The 23,686-nt window shown below is 38.6% G+C and overlaps 3 protein-coding genes and 1 non-coding gene across 10 annotated transcripts in view; all 4 read left to right on the top strand.

Moving 5' to 3' along the window:
* Nucleotides 1–240: 240 nt before the first annotated feature.
* On the top strand, nt 241–5,255 carry LOC106878771 (uncharacterized). Its single transcript, XM_014928098.3, has 2 exons — nt 241–383; nt 3,122–5,255. The coding sequence occupies exon 2, from the start codon at nt 3,301–3,303 to the stop codon at nt 4,477–4,479; it is 1,179 nt and encodes a 392-aa protein (XP_014783584.2). The 5' UTR covers nt 241–383; nt 3,122–3,300; the 3' UTR covers nt 4,480–5,255.
* On the top strand, nt 245–15,627 carry LOC106878773 (uncharacterized). 3 transcript variants are annotated; one of them, XM_089343679.1, is made up of 2 exons: nt 245–383; nt 13,860–15,627. In XM_089343679.1, exon 2 carries the CDS (start codon nt 14,086–14,088, stop codon nt 15,289–15,291), a length of 1,206 nt encoding a protein of 401 aa, XP_089199805.1. In that variant the 5' UTR covers nt 245–383; nt 13,860–14,085; the 3' UTR covers nt 15,292–15,627. The 3 variants fall into 3 exon arrangements, with proteins under 3 accessions (XP_089199805.1, XP_014783588.1, XP_014783587.1); XM_014928102.3 differs by lacking the exon at nt 245–383 and adding an exon at nt 9,920–13,006; XM_014928101.3 differs by lacking the exon at nt 245–383 and adding an exon at nt 12,173–12,257.
* A 392-nt stretch (nt 15,628–16,019) lies between these two features.
* LOC128251018 (U6 spliceosomal RNA) lies at nt 16,020–16,122 on the top strand. The gene has a single exon (XR_008266927.1). It is a non-coding gene; the product is annotated as a U6 spliceosomal RNA (small nuclear RNA).
* Nucleotides 16,123–16,502: 380 nt separating this feature from the next.
* LOC106878772 (uncharacterized) overlaps nt 16,503–23,686 on the top strand; it is a 7,814-nt gene continuing 630 nt past the window's right edge. Inside the window, exons 1-3 of one of the 5 annotated variants that reach the window (XM_089343585.1) lie at nt 16,503–18,394; nt 19,711–19,799; nt 21,914–23,686. The exon at nt 21,914–23,686 is cut by the window's right edge and continues 630 nt beyond it. In XM_089343585.1, the coding sequence (XP_089199711.1) occupies nt 22,246–23,686 (1,441 nt within the window). In that variant the 5' untranslated portion in view covers nt 16,503–18,394; nt 19,711–19,799; nt 21,914–22,245. Of the gene's footprint in view, nt 19,800–21,913 lie in introns of all 5 variants that reach the window. The other 4 variants (XM_089343584.1, XM_052977143.2, XM_089343586.1 and 1 more) reach the window with 4 other exon arrangements.

Raw genomic sequence — 23,686 nt, 5'->3', positions numbered from 1 at the left:
ATGCATCCATGTATGTATGCATGTACGCATGTATGTATGTATGTATGTATGTATGCAAGTACGTACGTGTGTATATATATCTGCATGCATGTATGTATGTATGTATATCTGCATGCATGTAACATGTATGTACGTATAGGCAAATGCATCAGTTCACGAAACCCCATTTTCTCTTCTGACATTTCACATTGCGCATGCTCAACCGGATATCGACCGTCAAAACTATAAAAGAATGTCAAACAAATTCATGAAGAAAATAATTTGACATCGAACAGTAAAATAATATCTATCATATGTACCTATATCTCTAGTATTGTATTGCAGTATAACTATACATGTCCCTTTAAATTAGATGTGGACAGAGGATGGATTTAATTTTTCAGGTAAATATTTTTCCTATAATTTATCATCAGATATTGTAATATTTTCACGGTTTAATTCTTATTTGGCAGAGTTTCGGAATAAGCACACCAATTAATGCGTCGTAACTTTGCCTTTTTTTTTTCCACCTGTAATTTCTTCAGATTACGATACTTCAACAAATAATAATAATAATAATAATAATAATAATAATGATATTGGTTTCAAATTTTGGCACAAAGCCAACAATTTCGGTGTAAGGGGTAAGTCAATTATGTTATCGGCCTCAAAAGGTTGAAAGGCAAGATCAACCACGGCGACATTTGAACCCAGAACCGAAGGACAACTATATACTGCTAAGCATTTACAACGATATACTGCCCAGCGTGAAGCAGAATAATAATTATAATAACAATGGTTTCAAATTTTAGCACAACTGGTACTTATTTTATTGACCTGGAAAGATGAAAAACAAAGAACATTCCAACCATAATCATCTTTTATTTATTCTGTTTTGCAGACATATCAAATACTATATTATTTAATGTGCCTTTCCTTTTTTTTTTTTTTCAAAATAGTACAGTGTGACTCGAGGTGGGATTCAGCTGCTATTTCTAGCAGTTCTCTGCATATGTATCGGCTGCTACAACACTTCCGTTTCTTAAATGAAGCGTGCGAATTCAACAATTTCACCACACACACACACACACACATACATTTATATATCATGCAGGCTTGGCTGTGTGGTAAAACTCTTGCTTCCCAACCACTTTGTCCCAGGTTCAGTCCCACTGCGTGGCACATTGGGCAAGTGTCTTCTACTATAGCCTTTGGCTGACCAAAATCTTATGAATGGATTTAGTTAACGGAAATTGAAAGTAGCCGATCGTATATATGTATGTGTGTGTCCACCATCACCACTTGACAACTGGTGTTGGTATGTTTGAGTCCCCGTAGTTAAACGGTTCGGCCTAAGAGACCCTGGTCTCCAGTGACAGTTCAGAGGCGAAATTAATATAGAGTTATGCCTCTTCGCACCTAGGTTAACGTGTCTTCTGTCTCTATAGTTTACACTTTACACCTTATGGAATTCCTACCTACTCCTTTTCTACACACAGAGCGTGACCATTTCCCAGCTAATAGCAGGGCCCTATCTTTAGTCTTTACTAAGTTAACCCTCAGGCCTCTCAATTACAGGTTTTGCTTGCACATCTGGAATTTCTCCCAATCCACCACTGATTCAACTGAAGAGCTAGGTCAATTTTATAGAGGTTTCCATGTGTCCGGTCTTTTTATAGCTCAGAGGACTATACTGAACAGAAAGCTACTGAAGATAGACACCCTAATGAAGCCCTTCCTTGAGCATTAACCCTTTAGCATTCACATTACTCTGTTAAATGTAATGCCGATTTATTCATGTTGTTTAGAATTAATCATGCATTATTGTCTTGTAACATTGAGATTTTGATGAGGTTACTGTTAATTTTTAGAATGATATTGTAGTGTTGATATGAGAGGCCAGTTCTGGCTGGCTTGAACATTAAACAGACAGAATACTTTGGCTAGATATGGCTGGTCTAAATGCTAGAAAGTTAAATTCTTTGCTAAACTAACTTTGCTAATAACACCCCTGTACATTGGTTGTTTGGTTTTCACAGGCCATTCATCTAATCCAGGGGTTCACAAAGTGGGGACAGTGGATGCCCTTCCTAACACCAACCACTCCGAGAGTGTAGTGGGTGCTTTTTACGTGCTACTGGCATGAGGGCCAGTCAGGTGGTACTTGCATTGACCACGCTCGAATGGTGCTTTTTATGTGCCACCAGCACGGGACCGGTCAACCGGCACTGGCATTGACCATGCTCGAATGGTGCTTTTTATATGCCACTGGCACAAGACCGGTCAACTGGCACTGGCATCAACCACGATCAAATGGTGCTTTTTATGTGCCACCAGCACGGGACCGGTCAACCGGCACTGGCATCAACCACGCTCGAATGGTGCTTTTTATGTGCCACCAGCACGGGACCGGTCAACTGGCACTGGCATTGACCACACTCAAATGCTGCTTTTTACGTGCCACCAGCATGGGAGTCAGTTAAGTGGACTGGCAATGACCACATTCGAATTGTGCTTTTTGCATGCCACCAGCATGGTTGGCAATCAGGCGGTATTGTCATCGGCCATGACAATGACTTCACTTGACTCAACAGGTCTGGTTTTGATCAGGTTTTTTCCATTTTAGTCTGTAGGGAAGCGGGTATACACCATTAGGTGTATACCCGGTTCCGTACATTAAATTCTGAAGAAACAACGAAACACAGACTCTGAACCATCAACACAACAATATTTATTTACAGAGGAAATAGGCAGCACTTCGCCCTTTGGTTGCTGAGACGTGATTGAATGATTTCCGTGGTTATTTGTGAAGCTCTGGTGCTGACATGTGAGAGAGCTCTGTTGGACGTCTGACCTCTTCGCCGGCCGGCGAGAAAAGAATGAATAAGGGCGCCAAACTTGGATATTGATGACTGCGCATGAGACAAGGCGTTACTACAAGTCTTTCATTTCACTTTGTATACCATACATCACACACTGAAGATTTATTAGTTGTTTATTTTTTTTTGTACATATTTTCAAAATGAAATGATAAATTTTCAAAAAGTCAATTAATAATCATAAGTGTTGTGCTTATTCTGAAATCTTGTCATCTACTTTTTAAATATCTTCATCTCTTTATATTTTTCCTCTATTATTTCAGAGAATTCAACGCCCTTAGCATCTGCGGATTTTTTTTGACCTTCGATGCATGTGCAGCATCCTTGGATAACTACAAAAATCAGTTTTGATAGATATATAACAATGGAAGTATTTGTCAGGAGTCACTTATGAAAAACCGAAAAGAAAATATTCTGTATGTTGTGGTGAAGAGCAAAAATTATGGAAAATAAATTATGCGAGAACAATGTTAAATGTAAAACACAGACTACAGAGGTTTGTTTTGCTGAGGTTATAAAGAAAGAGAAAGAAAAAACATATTACTGTGATATCTGTAAAAAATCATTCTCACATAAGAGTAACCTTGCCACTCATAAGCGCATTCATACAGGAGAGAAACCATATCACTGTGATATCTGTGGTAAATCCTTCTCTCAGAAAGGTCACTTGAGAAGCCACAGACATATTCATACAGGAGAGACACCATATCAGTGTGATGTCTGTGACAAGTCGTTCTCCGAAGGAAGTAACTTAACTAAACACAAACGTATTCATACAGGAGAAAAGCCCTATCACTGTGACACTTGTGGGAAATCGTTCTCGGTTGTGAGTCATTTAACTACTCACATACGCATTCACACAGGAGAGAAGCCATATCACTGTGATATTTGTGGTATATCTTTCTCTCAGATAAACACTTTGACTATCCACAAACGTATTCATACAGGAGAGAAACCATATCACTGTGATATCTGTGGTAAATCGTTCTCTGACGGAAACACCTTAACTATCCACAAACGCAATCATACAGGAGAGAAACCGTACCTCTGTGATATTTGTGGTAAATCATTCTCCCTAAATGGTGACTTAACTATACATAAGCGTATTCATACAGGAGAGAAACCATATCACTGTGATATCTGTGGTAAATCATTCTCTGAAGGAAGTACCTTAATTACTCACAAACGTATTCATACAGGTGAGAAACCATATCACTGTGATATCTGTGGTAAATCATTTTCTGTAGTAAGTCACTTAACCACTCACATACGCATTCACACAGGAGAGAAACCATATCATTGTGATATCTGTGGTATATCATTCTCTCAGATAAATACCTTGACTAGACACAAACGTATTCATACAGGAGAGAAACCATATCACTGTGATATCTGTAATAAATTATTCTCTGATGGCAACACCTTAACCATACACAAACGTATTCATACAGGAGAGAAACCCTATCAATGTGATATCTGTGGAAAATCTTTCTCTCGAACTGGGGACTTAACTAGACACAAACATATCCATACAGGAGAGAAACCATATCATTGTGAAATCTGTGGTAAATCATTTTCTCATGCAGGTAACTTAACTAGACACAAGTATATTCATACATAAGAGAAACCATATTACTGTGATATCTGCGGTAAACCATTCTCTCGAACTGGTGACTTAGCTAGAAACGAATATATTTATAATGAAGAGAAACCATATCGTGATATCTGTGGTAAATAATTTTGCCATGCAGGTAACTTAACTTGACATGAGTATATTCATACATAAGAGAAACCATATTACTGTGATATCTGTGGTAAACCATTCTCACGAACTGGTGACTTAATTAAATATGAACATATTTATAATGAAGAGAAACCATATGATATCTGTGGTAAATCATTTTCTCATGCAGGTAACTTAACTAGACACAAGTATATTCATACATGAAAGAAGTCCTATCACTTTGGTATCTGTGATAAAACATCTTGAGAAACTAAATATGTATCTATTCATACAATACAGTAACTATTAATGTCAAAAATTCAATGAATGCTAAGTGCAGTGCAGCAAATGTATTCATAAATACCGTTATCAGTTTCAAGTTTTTGCACAAGGCCTGCAATTTCAGGGAAGGGATAAGTCGATTATATCAACCCCAGTGCTCAAATGGTACTTATTTTATCAACCCTGAAATGATGAAAAACAAAGTGACCTCAGCGGGATTTGAACTCTGAATGTAAAAATAAACAAAATCCTACTGAGCATTTTGCCCAGCATGCTAATGATTCTGCCAGTCCGCCACTTTATTCATTAATATCATTATTGATTCTTTATTAATACACTATTAATACTGTATGTGTGTGTGTTGGGGGAGTGAATACACTTCTTATTGTGTTTGTTTTATTCTTGTTATTTTATTCATGTGGAGGCGCAATGGCTCAGTGGTTAGGGCAGCGGACTCGAAGTCATAGGATTGCGGTTTCGATTCCCAGACCGGGCGTTGTGAGTGTTTATTGAGCGAAAACACCTAAAGCTCCACCAGGCTCCGGCAGGGGATGGTGGCGAACCCTGCTGTACTCTTTCACCACAACTTTCTCTCACTCTTACTTCCTGTTTCTGTTGTGCCTGTAATTCAAAGGGTCAGCCTTGTCACACTCTGTGTCATGCTGAATATCCTCGAGAACTATGTTAAGGGTACACGTGTCTGTGGAGTACTCAGCCACTTGCACGTTAATTTCACGAGCAGACTGTTCCGTTGATCGGATCAACTGGAACCCTCGACGTCGTAAGCGACGGAGTGCCAACAACAATTTTATTCATAGATGCAGGGTGTTTGCATTACCTCATGCAGATTTTGGGACTCCTAGATTACAGCAGTTCCCTTTACAATCTACATAAGACCAGTAATTATATCAAGAAAGGAAAATTAATTCGTGTTGCATTTATCTCAATCATACAAATTCATTGAACAGGGAAAATATTTCTTGTATAAGGTGAAGGCGTGACTGTGTGGTAAGAAGCTTGCTTCTCAACTGCATGGCTCTGGGCTCAGTCCCACTGCATGGCACCTTGGGCAAGTCACTTCTACCATAGCCTTGTGAGTGGGTTTGGTAGACTAAAAGTTTTGGTAAGCTAAAAGAAATCCGTTGTATTGTGTGTGTGTGTGTGCTTGCGTGTGTTTCTCTTTTGTCCTCCACTACCACTTGACAACCGGTGTTGGTGTATTTACATCCCCGTAATATAGCGGTTCAGCAAGAGCAATTAATAGAATAAGTGCCAGGCTTAAAAAAATAAGTACTGGGTGTGATTCATTCGATTAAAAATTCTCCAAGGCGGTGCTCCAGCATGACCACAGTGTATCGACCCCAGGACTTATTCCTTGTAAGCCTAGTACTTATTCTATCGGTTTCTTTGGCCAAAGCGCTAAGTCACGGGGACGTAAACACACCAGCATCGGTTGTCAAGCGATGTTGGGGGGACAAACACACACACACATACATATATATATATATATATATATATATACATGTATACTTCTTTCAGTTTCCGTCTACCAAATCCACCCACAAGACTTTGGTCGGCCCGAGGCTATAGTAGAAGACATTTTCCCAAGGTGCCACGCAGTGGGACTGAACCCGGAACCATGTGGTTGGTAAGCAAGCTACTTACCACACAGCCACTTCTACGCCTATATCAGTAGTTCTCAAATTTTTTTTTTATCTAGGGACCCCCATTTGATTCCTGTGGATCCTCAAAGCTATTCGATGTTTAAAAAAATCCTATTATATATTTATAATTAAATTATTATTAGGAAGTGTATAAAAAATTGTTAAAATATTTTTTGTATTGCAGAAGTATAACCAATTTATTGCACAAATTTTAACACAAAAAGAACATTAGTTCACACAGATTAAACATTAAACTAGAAATGCACAATTTTACGTGTATAATGATGTATTAAGATGTATTGGAGAAATGAACGAATGAAAAACAATGTTATTAATTGCTTTTTGAAAGGGCCATTTGTTAATATTATTATGTCATTACAATATAGAAAATACGTCTTTGTCGAGTTGTTTGATTAAACACATTATTTGTTTGTGTACGGAGGAGGCGCAATGGCCCAGTGGTTAGGGCAGCGGACTCGCGGTCATAGGATCGCGGTTTCGATTCCCAGACTGGGCGTTGTGAGTGTTTATTGAGCGAGAACACCTAAAGCTCTACGAGGCCCCGGCAGGGGGATGGTGGCGAACCCTGCTGTACTCTTCCACCACAACTTTCTCTCATTCTTACTTCCTGTTTCTGTTGTGCCTGTATTTCAAAGGGTCAGCCTTGTCACACTGTGTCCCGCTGAATATCCCCGAGAACTACGTTAAGGATACACGTGTCCGTGGAGTGCTCAGCCACTTGCACGTTAATTTCACGAGCAGGCTGTTCCGTTGATCGGATCGACTGGAACCCTCGACGTCGTAAGAGACGGAGTGCCAACAACATGTTTGTGTACACAGCTTGTTTGTTGTTGCTGTAAACAAATCATCTTTAGTTCTGTAGTCCATTGTGTGTGGGAATTAGCTTCATCTGTGTATCACTACTAAAGACAGAATTTATTACTATAAAGTCTAGGTTTATAGAGAGGGCGATAAATCTAATCTCACACATTGATCAACAGTGGAGGCGCGTGGCTTAGTGGTTAGAGTGTTCAGCATATTGATCGTAAGATTGTGGTTTCGATTCCTGGACCGGGTGACGCGTTGTGTTCTTGAGCAAAACACTTCATTTCACGTTGCTCCAGTCCACTCAGCTGGCAAAAATGGGATCTTTTTTAAAACGGGGGCCACATTTTTCATTAATGTTTTACGTAGTGTTTTTGGTACCGAAAGACTTTCAAACTTCGTATACTTATCTATTTTGTGTTATAGAACAGAAAACATATTTTTGTATTCGAATTTATTTCATGTAAAAAATGTCTTTTTTCGATAATTTCAACCAATCACTGACGTCCATTCAGCCGATATACATTAAGTGCCGACTACATAAACAAACGATTCTTCGTTTTATTTGCTTTTTTCATTTTAAATTTGCTTTAACCCTAACCCTAACCCTAACCCTAATCCTAGGGTTAGGGTTAGGGTTAATTGTTTCAGAATCGTTTGTTTATGTAGTCGGCGCTTAATGTATATCGGCTGAATGGACGTCAGTGATTGGTTGAAATTACAGAAATACGACAACTTTAACATGGAATAATTTATGGATTTCTTTTTTTTTAAAGAAGACTAAGAGAAAAAGATGTTTTATATGACACATTCTACCAGTGTTCCAAGTTTCAAAGTGTTTCGTTAATGAAAAATGTGGCCCCCGTTTTAAAAAAGATCCGATGCTGAGCAACCAAAGAAAAGGAACTTAATTGCTGTTGCATTTTTATAGTATTTGTAACTAAATTGGGTGAAGAAAAAGCGAAGGATTTTCCCTCTCTGGTCAGCTTAGGTTTAGGTTTTGAATCCTGGCTTAGAAAATTGGTAGCTGTTCACTACCAATGTATGAAGTAATTCTTTCTTCTATAGACGAGAGACCTGAAATATTGTGTAATGTGAGCAAATCGGTTACATTGAAACCAGTACTCGACTGGTACTTGTTTTATTGATTCCAAAAAGATGAAAGGCAGTTGACCTTGGTGGCGTTAGAACTGAGAATGGGAAGACCCAGAAGAAATATCACTCAGCATTTTGTCTGACAAGTGCGAACAGAACAGAAGCACAAAGAAAAATAGCTGCCAAGTCTTTGCCTTCTTTCCCAGCACACCACTCTTTACTCTTTTACTTGTTTCAGTCATTTGACTGCGGCCATGCTGGAGCACCGCCTTTAGTTGAGCAAATCGACCCCGGGACTTATTCTTTGTAAGCCTAGTACTTATTCTATCGGCCTCTTTTGCCGAACCGCTAAGTTACGGGGACGTAAACACACCAGCATCGGTTGTCAAGCAATGGTGGGGGGACAAACACACAAACATATATATATATATACGACGGGCTTCTTTCAGTTTCCGTGTACCAAATCCACTCACAAGGCTTTGGTCGGCCCGAGGCTATAGTAGAAGACTCTTGCCCAAGGTGCCACGCAGTGGGACTGAACCCAGAACCATGTGGTTGGTAAGCAAGCTACTTACCACACATAATTTTTTTTTTTACCTCTGTTACTTAGCCCGTCTGTAATGCTTTTGTAGTAACGGTGTGCGCATGCGTGGAATTCAACAACCAAGCTTTCCCGCTTCATTCTGTCTCTTTCTTGCTGGCCAGCGATTGAGCAAGGACGTGTTTAGCTGTCTGTCTCCATCTTTCGAACTTACGCTAGACAGCTCGCTCACATCTACATACCAACGTCCCAACAACCATGCTCACACACACAGAAGACGTCTCTTCAAACAAGAGCTAAAGATGTATATTAACCACCTTAAAATAAATATTGTTATGTTGATAGTCTGGAGTTCAGCGTTCCGTTAATTCTTAATTTTATATAGGAAGGCAGGTGTACATCTAATGATGTATAACCCACTTCTCTATACTTTCAAAAGAGAGAAAAAGAGGGTGAGTCGAAGAGTGAGAGAGAGTACCATGTATTAAGTCTATAAAATTGTCTCTCCACATGCTAGAAATAACAGCCAAATCTCTTGAATTTTCTGTTTATAATTTCACGGAAACAAAAATGGAAATTATGGTTGTAAAAAAACTTATGGATCTTTTTTAAAACGGGGGCCACATTTTTCATTAATGTTTTACGTAGTGTTTTTGGTACCGAAAGACTTTCAAACTTCGTATACTTATCTATTTTGTGTTATAGAACAGAAAAATATTTTTGTATTCGAATTTATTTCATGTAAAAAATTGTCTTATTTCGATAATTTCAACCAATCACTGACGTCCATTCAGTCGATATACATTAAGTGCCGACTACATAAACAAACGATTCTTCGTTTTATTTGCTTTTTTCATTTTAAATTTGCTTTAACCCTAACCCTAAGCCTAACCCTAACCCTAACCCTAACTCTAACCCTAGGGTTAGGGTTAGGGTTAGGGTTAATTGTTTCAGAATCGTTTGTTTATGTAGTCGGCACTTAATGTATATCGGCTGAATAGACGTCAGTGATTGGTTGAAATTACAGAAATCCGACAACTTTAACATAGAATAATTTATGGATTTCTTTTTTTTTAAAGAAGACTAAGAGAAAAAGATGTTTTATATGACACATTCTACCAGTGTTCCAAGTTTCAAAGTGTTTCGTTAATGAAAAATGTGGCCCCCGTTTTAAAAAAGATCCAAACTTATTTTCCAAAATTCCAATTCTTAAGTAAACAAAAATATATTCAATCGAAAATAGATAAGTAGAATAGAATAGCAGAACACAAGAATCTTTACTACTTGATGTACATATTGTCTGAATTCTAACAAAAGGGAAAGCATTTACTTCAAAAATGTGTAGAAAGATAGATTTCTTTATTAAGCCAAGAAGGGCCGAACGCAGAGGGGACAATACAATGTAGAATTTTTCTTTTCAAAAGCGATCAATAGGGATCGAAAACGTTTTGTAACGTGCACACAAAAGATAACAATGTATCGTTTTAACAACTGAAATTCTCAAAAGGGGAATAAACTAAAACACTGAATAAGGTTATCCGTGGAATGAAAAAAACCCCACAGTAACCTCGGAAAAAACCACGAGAGCAAAGCGCCCTTTCTCTTTTTGTTCTATAGGTTCATGCTCAAAAGGGATCCGTCATTCATGTGGACCATCCTTGCTATATTCACCCACCACAAAGGTGACAACGTGGCCTTCTGCCTTCAACGGCCACGTAAGTTTGTGTCGCCCGTCTGTTTTACTAGGTCTAGGATGGACTTGATCGTCTCTTGATCCACTTGGATCAAGAGTTTGACCCCATATCCGACCCAGTTTTGCTGCTCTAGGAAGGCAATTTCTAGGATGTTAATTGCTTCTTCAAAATCAGCAGATCGCCTTACACCAGCCAGCGTATTTCTACCTCAGGGGGGAACATCTTTAATTTTTACTTTTGTCACATGGCGACCAAGGTATGTGGGAACCATGACAATTTCCTCGCATTCGAGTGGCTTTATGGAATGTGTTTTTGCTTGACAGTGGCAAATCTTTTACCCCTTGCGATGTATTTTTTAAAAGCCCATACAGGCCGTGGGTATTTTTCAACCGTTTGTTTATTTGACATGTTCCAGCCTTTTTGTTTTTAAGTTTATTGCCTTGTAAATCATTTGTTTTTTTTTGTCTTTTAAAATATCTTTTGGTGCGTGTGATTTTATTCATCTTCCTTCTTTTGATAAAAATCGATTTAGATTCTAGGAATACTTGTGGAGTAAATGACACGAGTTGTCTCCCTTGGCTCAGAACAGTAGCAAAATTTTGTTCGTTCGTGTTGTCGGTTCGACTAAAACTTCCTCAAAGTGGTACCCCAGCACGGTCACAGTCCAATGTCTGAAACAAGTAAAAGGATGGGGGGAGTTGAAAATAACTGAGTGGGGTTTATCCACAAGGTAGCTTAGCATGAGATAATTTAATGAATTTAGGCCGGCGGTGTAGAGGGTAATTTGTCTCCTCTCAATGATATAGGTGACATAAGTTATAAGTCCCTAACATAATTTAATACATTCAGAAACACTTTCAGTTCTACCAATTTCTTCTTTGTTCATATCCAACCGTGAAAGCGCGGGGCTCAATTGTTAGGGTATTCGGTACACGATAGTAAGACTGTGAATTCGATTCCTGGTTGCGCATTGTGTCCTTGAACAAGACACCATATTTCACGTTGTTGCAGTCCACTTATCCGGCAAAAATGTGTTGTACCTGTAATTGGAAGGACCGGCCTTATAACGTTCCGTGTCACGCTGAATCTCCATTAGAACCCCTCAAAGGGTAACGCGTTTGTCGACTGCTCAGCTACTTGCATGTTAATTTCATGAGGAATCTGTTCCGTTGATCGGATCGACTGGAATATTCATCGTCGTGACCGACGGAATGCCAGTTTTTGTATCCAACCCATAATAAACCAAATGTACATCATCCAGTAAAATAATTATCGAATATTAATGAGGATGCCACTGCGCGATCTTTCGATCTCAATTAATTAAAGTAGTTGGGTATGCTTGAAGAGAAATTTGGCGACTATTTTTGGTTGGCTGAATAAACACGTAAAGGCTCCCTCATTGATACCCAATAGTTATTTTAATTGGTGATTCTTTTAAAATTTACCATGCGTTGGATATAAACGACACATCATATTGAGCGTGTTTCTAAATGCATTAAATTATGTTAGGAACTTTTGACATATTTCACCGATTCCATTGAGGCGAGGGAAAAATTATCAGTAACTTAGATTTAAGTGAGTTTTTTTAATCAATTAAATCGTGTAATTATCATATTAAGATCACATTAATGTAGGCATGAACGTTTGTGGTTAACATACGCTCCCTGCTTATTTAAAGATCGGGTTTTTGTTTTGTTTTATGGGTACTTCTTTTGCAACGATTCTCATACGAAAATTTCCGAAGGTTGACTTCGTGTATATAACTGTTATGTTACCTCTGTATATGCCCACAGTAGCAGACGAAACGTGCCTGACTGTTGTGGCCTGGTTCTCCGTCGATAACGACGACTAGTGTTCCGGTTGATCAGATCAACGGAATAGCCTCTTGAAATTAACGTGCAAATGGTTGAGCACTCCACAGACACGCGTACCCGTAACATGATTTTCAGAGAGAGTCAGTGTGATATAGAATGTGACAAGGCTGTTTTTTTTTGTTTTTTTTTCCATTTTATCTAGTTTCAGCTCATGAGCTGTGGCCATGCTGGGGGCACCGCCATTTGGTGTTGCTACATAATTTTACTTCACGAATTTTACTTCGGGAATTGACATTTGGTGCATGAGAGAGTTTGATGCAGCTGCCCTCATCTGCACCTCCTGCCGTGAAGTTGGTTCATCTGGGACACCTAACAGGAAGAGGTCCAGCCTCATCTTGAAGACACCTACATCCACCGCATGCAGGTCTCTCAGGTCCTTCGGGGGGATATTGAAGAGCTGTGGACCTCTGAACCCCATGCTATTGCTGTATCTTGTCCTACATCTTGATGGTAAATCTTGTTGTGAAATGTTTTATAAATAATATACATTGTATTGTAAATGCGCTTGGTTGTTGAGGAAAATTCAAATTAGTGGCATTCTTGGATTTCCTTTTGATATATATTTGTTCTGTAAGAATGTCAATACGTTTTATATATACCATCGCGACGTGACCTGAATCGCCGTGCATTGCAGAGATCTTCCCTGTTGCTATTTAACTAAGACCCTCACGATCGATTATTCCATCACCTGCTTGTTTAATTATTTCATTTCGTTACTAACAACGTCACCTCGTTAATTGGTTGCTCCTTGTTTTAGAGGACAGGGTAAACAGTTTTTAAGCACCTGCTAATAAGTAATTATCTTTCTTAGCTCTTATTGACTTAATATCTAGATGAGGGGTTTTCAAACTTTTTGACTTGCGGACCCCTTTATATTTCAGGCTTTACCTTAGGGACCCTCTTATAAACGCTTATGAAATTTATACATAAATATTTGCTTAAAATAACATATTTTTACATTTATTTATTTAGCAGTATTTAACAAATAGGTTTATTGTTAATTAAAAGATTTCGATTAAAAAACATATATAAAATCAAATTGCCCATAAAAAGTATTTGCTGTCCACGGACCCCCTGTCTTGTCCTTGCAGACTCCCTGTGGTCCGCGGACCACAGTTTGAAAACCCCTTGGACTAGAGTATATATTATTTGTATTGCTGTTACAACACACGTTGTGTACTTACTTTCTACCCGTGGTGAACAATTGTAAGTTTTTGAAGATAGCATGCAAGCATATATATGTACACGATCACATTACTTTCTCAGACATCAATTTTACATCATATCTTTTCCTTCTTTGCAGTTGTGCTGTTCTGAGTATTCCATTACAACCTGAAGTAGAATACAAACTTCACCAGAAAACCTGCAACCGATTATTTATGGATGGAATATTGGGGGTCGATGGGATTGACTTATCCCCTCCCTCGAACTTGTTGGCTTTGTGCCAAAATTTGAAACCAATTTTTACATATGTAAACGAAGTCTCCTGAAAAGTGACTGACCCATGTTTTTATTAATCAAGAATTAATATGGATGACATTAATAATTGTGGGAATAAATCCTATAGCTGTGATGTCTGTGGAAAATTTTTTGTCTCCAAGAATATTTTAACAAGACACAATTTGATACACACCGGAGAAAAACTATTTCATTGTGAAATCTGTGGAAAATCTTTCGTTGATAATTCAAAACTGATTATTCATAATCGTAGTCATACTGGAGAAAAGCCCTTTCATTGTGATGTTTGTCGAAATTCTTTTGTTTCTAAAAGCATTTTAACTCGACACAAAATTATACACAGTGGAGAAAAAGCATTTCACTGTGAGATATGTGGAAAATCGTTTATGAAAAACACTAATTTAACCACTCACAGAAGAATCCACACTGGAGAGAGACCGTTTTGCTGTGAAATATGTGGAAGATCTTTCTCTGTTAACTCGAATCTTGTAGTACACATTAGAATACATACTGGAGAGAAGCCTTATAGTTGCGAAACTTGTGGGAGATCGTTTATCAAAAACAGTGACTTGACAAAGCACAAAAGAATACATACGGGAGAGAAACTTGTATCTTGTGAAATATGTGGGAAGACTTTTATCGCTAACAGTGATTTAGCTAAACACAGACGAACACACACCGGAGAAAAACTTTTCCACTGTGAAATTTGTGGGAAATCGTTCTCTGTGAATTCAAGTCTTGTTATTCACGTACGTAGTCATACTGGAGAAAAGCCATATCATTGTGAAGTGTGCGGCAAATCGTTTATGGTTAACAGTGGCTTGACGAAGCACATGAAGATACACACAGGAGAAAATTTATTCCACTGTGAAATCTGTGGTAAATCTTTCACTGAAAATTCAAAATTTGTTATCCACAAGCGTATTCACACTGGGGAAAAACCATTCCATTGTGATATTTGTGGGAAGTCTTTCTCTGTTAATGCTCGACTTGGTGTTCACAAAAAAATTCATACTGGAGAAACACCCTATTCTTGTGATATTTGTGAGAAGTCGTTTATCACTAACAGTCATTTAAAAATACACAAACGAGTACACACTGGAGAGAAACCATTTCACTGTGAAATATGTGGAAGATCCTTCGCTATTAATTCCCATCTTGTCGTTCATAGAAGGGTACACACCGGAGAAAGGCCTTATTCTTGTGGAATATGTGCTAAGACATTTATCACAAACAGTCTCTTAAAAAAACACCAACGAAAGCACACTAGAGGGTAACCATTTCATCATCATCATCATCGTCGTCGTTTAACGTCCGCTTTCCATGCTAGCATGGGTTGGACGATTTGACTGAGGACTGGTGAAACCAGATGGCTACACCAGGCTCCAATCTAATTTGGCAGAGTTTCTGCAGCTGGATGCCCTTCCTAACGCCAACCACTCCGAGAGTGTAGTGGGTGCTTTTTACGTGCCACCGACTGTGAAATATGAGAAAGCCTTGTTTTGTAAATCAAATATTAAAGATTAGATGCAGTGGAATTGCATCAGTGATAAGGTTGCAGTTGGTGCAATGAAGATTTTGATACCAAATAATAAATGTTTAAGTGAAGTTAACAGTCTGTGTGTTGTTTTTGAATGGTTAACACGTCTCCCATGCTGTAATTGTACCTATTAGTGACCCTTCTGTCATATTTGAAATGATCTTGTTTGGATACTAATCTGATATGTTTTTATTCTCTTACTTGTTTCAGTCATTTGACTGAGGCCATGCTGGAGCACCGCCTTGAAGGGTTTTAGTCGAACAAATTGATACCAGGACTTATTTTTTAAAAGCCTAGTATTGGGTTGGTGCATAAATATTGCGGCTTTTTTCCAACAAATCTTATTCAACGAAAACAATAACAAAATTTAACAAAAACATCTTTGAATGACGGTCTGACCGTCTGCCAAGCAAATGGGAAGCAGTAACTGAAGTAGATGGTGAATATGCTCCGGAATAATCATTTAAAGATGTTTTTGTTACATACTAAAATTGGAACAATACAGACAAGATTAGCATGGCCCCTGCGCAAGGATGACACGCAAATTCGTGAAGCGTTCCATATTTTCTAGGCGTAGGAGTGGCTGTGTGGTAAGTAGCTTGCTTACCAACCACATGGTTCCGGGTTCAGTCCCACTGCGTGGCACCTTGGGCAAGTGTCTTCTACTATAGCCTCGGGCCGACCAAAGCCTTGTGAGTGGATTTGGTAGACGGAAACTGAAAGAAGCCCGTCATATATATGTATGTATATATATATATATATATATATATATATATATATATATATATATATATATATATATATATATATATATGTGTGTGTGTCTGTGTTTGCCCCCCCCCCCCCTCAACATCGCTTGACAACTGATGCTGGTGTGTTTACGTCCCTGTAACTTAGCGGTTCGGCAAAAGACACCAATAGAATAAGTACTAGGATTCTAAAGAATAAGTCCTGTGGTCGATTTGCTCGACTAAAAGGCAGTGCTCCAGCATGGCCGCAGTCAAATGACTGAAACAAGTAAAAGAGTTATTGTTTTTGTTGAAAAAAGCCGCAGTAATTATACACCAACCCAATACTTGTTCTATCAGCCTCTGTTGGTGAACTGCTAAGTTATGAGAACGTAAACACACCAACACCAGTTGCCATGTGGTGATTGGAGGGGGGGGTACAAACACAAAGACATGCACACATCAATATAGATATATGTGGAGGCGCAATGGCCCAGTGGTTAGGGCCGTGGAGATACTTAGAGGTAGCAAGTGATAGCAAGAGGAACTGGAGGCGACCTGTAGTGGGTGGTGAAGTTTTGGGGGGAGATGGGTTGTGGGCGGCTTTTGCCAGAGGACAGAATTATGCATGGGTGCGAGAAGAAGGGGGGAATTAGGACTATAAAAGACATGCCTGTATGTATGGATGGCCATGCATTTACTTAGCTTGACATCTCTTCTTCTGCATTTAAATACTTAATCCAGTATTTAGTGGACATACTTATGCATGATACATTGATAAGTTTAAAGTGCCAGGTAGGGTCCACATCAACAGAAAGGTATCACGTAGGGTGTCCATTTATTTTGCTGAACTGCTAAGTTATTCTCCTTAAGCCTAGTACTTATTCTATATGTCCCTTTTGACGTAAACACATTAACATGGGTTGTCAAGCGATGATGGTGGTGGTGGTGGTGGGGGGGGCAAACACTGACACAAAGATACACACACACATAAATATATACACATATACAGTAAGACACCTGTAACTGTCTCACTATAACCTTTTCATCATCCAACACAAGATCACCACCTCCAATGTCTCCCCCCCTTTTGAAAGTTTTTTTTTTTTTGTCTTGCAAGTACTTGGTGATCCTGTCAGTGCAGGTGTCACTTGAAAGCACCGGAAGGGCATCCCTCTGTAATAACCTTGCTAAAACTGACCTCGCTTATGCCTGTGCCACAAAAAAAGCATCAAGTCCACTCTACTGAGTGGTTGGTGTTAGGAAGGGCATCCAGCTGTAAAAATCCTGCCAAAACAGTCACAGAAGTCTGGTGCAAATTATTTTACTAATGTAGTTTTGCTTTTTAACCAGTATGTATTCAGCAGTAACAAAACTCAATGCAACATAGCTACATCAAGTAGCCCCACCACTACCACTCTAAAACCCTAACACCAAAGCTAAAACCAGTACAAACGCACGAACGATGTCATAAATAATAGTGACAAACGAAATATACATCGCCGATAGTTGTTGACAAACAACAACAGTAATTTTATTCAGCTGAATACACGTCATTGATTGGTTGAAATTACCGAAATACGACAATTTTAACGTGAAATAACTTTGAAAATATAAACTTTTCTCAGCTAAAAATTCTAAAAACGAAAATATAACCGTGTGGCTTTTGTCCAGATCCCATATAACCATTAGGAATGGGTCCATGGATAAACGTAACGAAATTAAAGACGATGTAAGAAACTAATGTTTGGACATCCAACTAATGTACTAATAACGATAGAAAGCCTTTATTACTATGTAAGAGCTAATAAATATTTCGTATCCATTTGAATCGATAAGGGCACTATCATGCTATTAGCTGTCAGAAGTGAAAGTGCTCACTGCTAGTGAAGTATCTGTCTGTCTGCCTGCATGCCTGTTGCTGGCCTGTCGATTCTTTGGCTACTGACAGCTAATACCATGACTGGCCGGAGCGAGCTATATGTCTGTCTGTCTCTCTCTCTCTCTCTCTCTCTATCTATTACTCGAAAGTTATTGGAACAAATTTGACACCTATATCCATGCGTTTGAAAACACAGAGTATAAGGGTACTCGCGTCCGCGCTAGCTAGTCGTGAGTGGTCGATCCTATTATTTTTAAACTTCAAACTTCATTTGTTTTCTATTTTGATAAATTCTCTCTGTTGAAAATTATATTTTTATATTTTAAATAATTTGCAATTTCAGGAAATATGTTTTTATATTAAATTTGTGTTTTCTACTCACGACTAGCTAGCGCGGACGCGCGAACTTTCGAGTAATAGATAGATAGAGAGAGAGAGACAGACAGACATATAGCTCGCTCCGGCCAGTCATGGTATTAGCTGTCAGTAGCCAAAGAATCGACAGGCCAGCAACAGGCAGACAGGCAGACAGACAGATACTTCACTAGCAGTGAGCACTTTCACTTCTGACAGCTAATAGCATGATAGTGCCTCGATAAGTAATGTGAAAGCTGTGTTGCAACAAGTGCAATTTCAGAGGTGACCGGTAAACATTTTAGAGGTGACCAGTACAAATTTTAGAGGTGACCTGTCACAGGAAAAAAAATCACAATTAATTTATGGTGGCCGGTAATAAAATCACAGGAAAAAAAGTCTGGATTCATTTTAGAAAGGAAGGTTGTGCTGCTGTTTGTCGTAGGTCGAACTGCTGCACAGACGCTCCCTTGTTGATGTGTAATTGTTATTCTGATAGGTAAATGGATTTTTGATTTACCGTGCGTTGGATACAAATAAAAGAGCAAAATTAACAGACAGAAGTATTGGCACAAGTTGTTGGCGTTTACGACGTCGAGGGTTCCAGTTGATCCGATCAACGGAACAGCCTACTCGTGAAATTAACGTGCAAGTGGCTGAGCACTCCACAGACACATGTACCCTTAACGTAGTTCTCGGGGATATTCAGCGTGACAAGGCTGGCCCTTTGAATTACAGGTACAACAGAGAAAGAATACAGCAGGGTTCGCCACCATCCTCTGCCGGAGCCTCGTGGAGCTTCAGGTGTTTTTTCGCTAATAAACACTCGAAACCGCGAGTCCGCTACCCTAACCACTGGGCCATTGCACCTCCACATTGGCGCAAGAGAAAGGGAGTAAGTCGATTACGTCGGTCCCCTGTGTTTATCTGGTACATATTTTGTCGACCCCGAAAAGATGTAAGGCAAAGTCGGCCTCGGCGGAAATTGAACTTACAGAACATACAGACGGACGAAATACCTCTGAGCATTTTATCCGGCATATTTTCTGAATATAGTATTTATATATTAGGAACTTTTAACATTTGTCACCGTTGCTATTAAGGCGAGAGGAAAATGATCTCCGTCTTTGAATCGTAAATTAGGGATTCGGTAAGAAATATTCTCTATTTCAAGTATTCTCTTGCTTTACAGAACAAAAGGAATAAGTTTTGGCCACCACCTAACGAAAGATGAACTTTCAAGACACTTTTTGATTTATCCATGAGGTTTTCAAGTCTAAAGTATGTATTTTCATCAACAACACTTTGTAAACTTATTGTCTGTGATAACAATTGTGATTTAGGATTACACACACGCACATACTGTATTTTAATGTGTATAAGGAACCCATTTATGTCAAAAATTACTTTAAAAAAATATGGGTGTTTCTTATCCTTGGATAGTATTATTGTTGTTGTTGGCACTCCGTCGCTTACGACGGCGAGGGTTCCTGTTGATCCGATCAACGGAACAGCCTGCTCGTGAAATTAACGTGCAAGTGGCTGAGCACTCCACAGACACGTGTACCCTTAACGTAGTTCTCGGGGATATTCAGCGTGACACAGAGTGTGACAAGGCTGACCCCTTTGAATTACAGGCACAACAGAAACAGGAAGTAAGACTGAGAGAAAGTTGTGGTGGAAGAGTACAGCAGGGTTCGCCACCATCCCCTGTCGTAGCCGAGTGGAGCTTTAGGTGTTTTCGTTCAATAAACATTCACAACGCCCGGTCTGGGAATCGAAACTACGTGGGAAACAATATATGAGGATGCGCATTTTCACACACCTTTTATCTTTTACTTGTTTCACTCATTAGACTGCGGCCATGCTGGAGCATTGTCTTGAAGAGTTTTAAGTCGAATGAATCGACCCTAGAACTTATTCTACCGGTTTGTTTTGCCGAACCGTTACCTTACAGGAATGTAAACACACTAGCACCGGTTAAGTGGTGGCGATGGTAAGGACAGACACTCACACACACACAGATATACATATATATACGACAGATTTTGGTAGAGATGGACTATATGTAATCTGAACCTTCCCCCCCCCTTATTTATTAATTTTTTTACGGAATCCCACGTTTTAGGCTATGGAGATTCCGATTCTGAAAAAAAAATTTTTGAAAAATTTCAATCCCCCCCCACCAAGCAGGCTATTTACATGCTAGAAATAACAGCCAAATCTCACAAAACTAGTGTTGGGGTTAGGTTTAGGGTTAGGGTCAGGGTTAGGGTTTGAGTTAGGGTTAGGTTTACACTGTGGATCTATATAAAAACCGGGGGCGGGGTCGAAATTTTGAAATTGAGATTTTTGAAATTTTTTTTTTCAGAATCGGATCCTCCATGGTCTGAAACATAGGATTCCGTAAAAAAAAAAAATTTAAAAGCGGGGGTATACCCAGATTACATATACTCCATCTCCACCCAGATTTTTTTCAGTTTCCGTCTACTAAATCGACTCAAGGCCTTGATCAACCCGAGGATATAATAGAAGAGGCACTACTGAAGTACAGAGGTCCCGATGCCTCTCCGGAACGATATGAAGGGGAGGTAAACTAGTTTTACCAAACTACTGTTAATGATACAAAAGACCCCCACAATATCGTCTGTTTTTAATCTTATGTTTTTACAGAACACACTCGTTAGGGTTAGTTTTTAGTTTCGACTTACAGAAGGGTCGCTTATGTGAAGTCAGTAGTTTTGGTAAAACTAGATTACCTCTCCTTGATATCGTTACTTTGTATTATATTAATTCAACCACCTTTCTATTCGTTTTGTTTTTTTTTGTCCCTACCTTGTGCTCTTCCCTCTATATACGGCTTTCATGGCCAATTTCAAAAAATAAAATAAAAGTGCTACACAGTGGGACTGAACCCGGAACCATGTGGTTGAGAAACAATCTTCTTGCCACACAGTCACATCTATATCTTCAAAACAACATTAAGAGACGCATAAATAATATGGATTCATTTTAGTTAACCGTGCTGACATATTTACAAGCATACATGTAAGTTTGACTGCAAGCAATGCACACAATACATGCACAGCAAGTGATACATACTTATATACACAAAAAAGAAAGAGAAAACGAAAAATGATTCAGGCTGTTTTGAAGTATATTCATATAAATATGTATACATGGCTGTGTGGTAAGAAGCTTGCTTCTCGTTACTGCTGGTTTGTTTGTTTTTTCTGAGAGTGGAAGAGTGGATGTTAGACGATGACCATGATGACAAACATGCACTCACACACATACACACACACACACACATTCTCATACATGTACACACATGCATATTCTTCTTCTGCTATCCTACTTATACTGTCATATCTTTTCTTTTTCTTCTTTTACAGAGTTGCCAACAGAGAGTTCGATTACAACTTGTAGAAGAATACCATTTACATTAAAGCTTCTGCTCCATTCATTCCTGGATACTGCATTTTCTTTTTCGTTTTGTGCAGCTTAAGTTTATTCACATTTATTCATGTCAAACTGAAAGGAATTTGTCAACAATAAAATGCATGCCACTTGGAGATGTCCCATCCAGCAACAGACATTCAAATGTTAAAATATAAAATGTTTCAATGCCACATATTTTGTACATGTGTAAATGCAGTCTTAATGAACCATAATATATTATACCTGCAGACATTGCTCGACTTTTAAGAATTCCTTGAGAATTAACATGGAAGACATTAGTCACTCAGCCACTTCTAACACAACTGTTTTTAATAATATTGAGTCAGTGACAGACAGCAGTGAGGAAGCTTTGTCTACTGAAACAGTTTCTAAACAAAGTAAATTACACAAAGATATTTCTCAATATCGCTGTGAGATTTGCGAGAAAACATTCTCTTCAGAACGTGGAGTTTCCATGCACAAAAAAGTACACAATATAGAAAAAACATTTCATTGTGAAATATGCAGAAAATCATTTATTCACAAATACCATCTTGTAGTTCATAAAAGAACCCACACTGGAGAAAAACCATTCCATTGTGACATATGTGGGAAAAGTTTTGTCTCTAACAGTTATTTGACAACACACAAAATTATCCATACTGGAAAGAAATTGTTTCGCTGTGAAATCTGTGGTAAATCGTTTGTTGATAACTGGAGATTGATTATTCATATACGTAGTCACACAGGTGAAAAACCTTACAAGTGTGAAACATGTGGCAAATGTTTTGTTTCCAATCGTATTTTAACGAAACACAAAATTATACACAGTGGAGAAAAGTCATATCATTGTGAAGTTTGTGACAAATCATTTATTTTAAACACTAATTTGATAGCGCATAGAAGAATCCACACTGGAGAGAAACCGTTTCAGTGTGAAATCTGTGGGAAGAGTTGCTCTTTTAATTCAAATCTTGTAGTCCACAAACGTAGTCACACTGGAGAGAAGCCATATTGTTGTGAAGTGTGCAGTAAGTCATTTAGCACAAGTAGCGATTTAAGAAGGCACAATAGAATACACACAGGGGACCTCTTACATTGTGAAATTTGTGGGAAATCGTTTATCACTAAAAGTAGATTAAAAATACACATGATTGTACACACGGGAGAAAAATTGTTCCACTGTGAAATTTGTGGGAAATCGTTCTCTGTGAATTCAAGTCTTGTTATTCACGTACGTAGTCACACTGGAGAAAAGCCATATCATTGTGACGTGTGCGGGAAGTCGTTTATGGTCAACAGTGTCTTGACAAAGCACAAAAGGATACATACTGGAGAAAATTTGTTTCACTGTGAAATCTGTGGTAAATCTGTCACTGAAAGATCCAAGCTCGTTATCCACAAACGTACTCACACCGGAGAAAAGCCTTATGACTGTGAAATCTGTGGTAAATCTTTCTCTGTTAATTCTCACCTTGCGGTTCACAAAAGGTTACACACTGGAGAGAAGCTCTTACACTGTGAAGTTTGTGGGAAATCGTTTGTCACCAACAGTCACTTGAAGATACACAAACAAAATCACACTGGAGAGAAACCATTTCACTGTGAAATATGTGAGAAATCCTTTGCTATTAATTCTCATCTTGTCGTTCACAGAAGAAGACATACTGGAGAAAGACCCTTTCATTGTGAAATATGTGAGAAGTCCTTTATTACTAACACTCTTT

This window comes from Octopus bimaculoides, chromosome 27, assembly GCF_046866305.1.
Source record: "Octopus bimaculoides isolate indiv1 chromosome 27, ASM4686630v1, whole genome shotgun sequence".
Classification (NCBI taxonomy): Eukaryota; Metazoa; Mollusca; class Cephalopoda; order Octopoda; family Octopodidae; genus Octopus; species Octopus bimaculoides.
This window is presented reverse-complemented; position numbering and strand designations above follow the sequence as displayed.

Coding starts and splice junctions, on each gene's coding strand:
- LOC106878771 (XM_014928098.3), top strand. CDS start 3,301: ATGGAAAATAAATTATGCGAGAACAATGTTAAATGTAAAACACAGACT.
- LOC106878773 (XM_089343679.1), top strand. CDS start 14,086: ATGGATGACATTAATAATTGTGGGAATAAATCCTATAGCTGTGATGTC.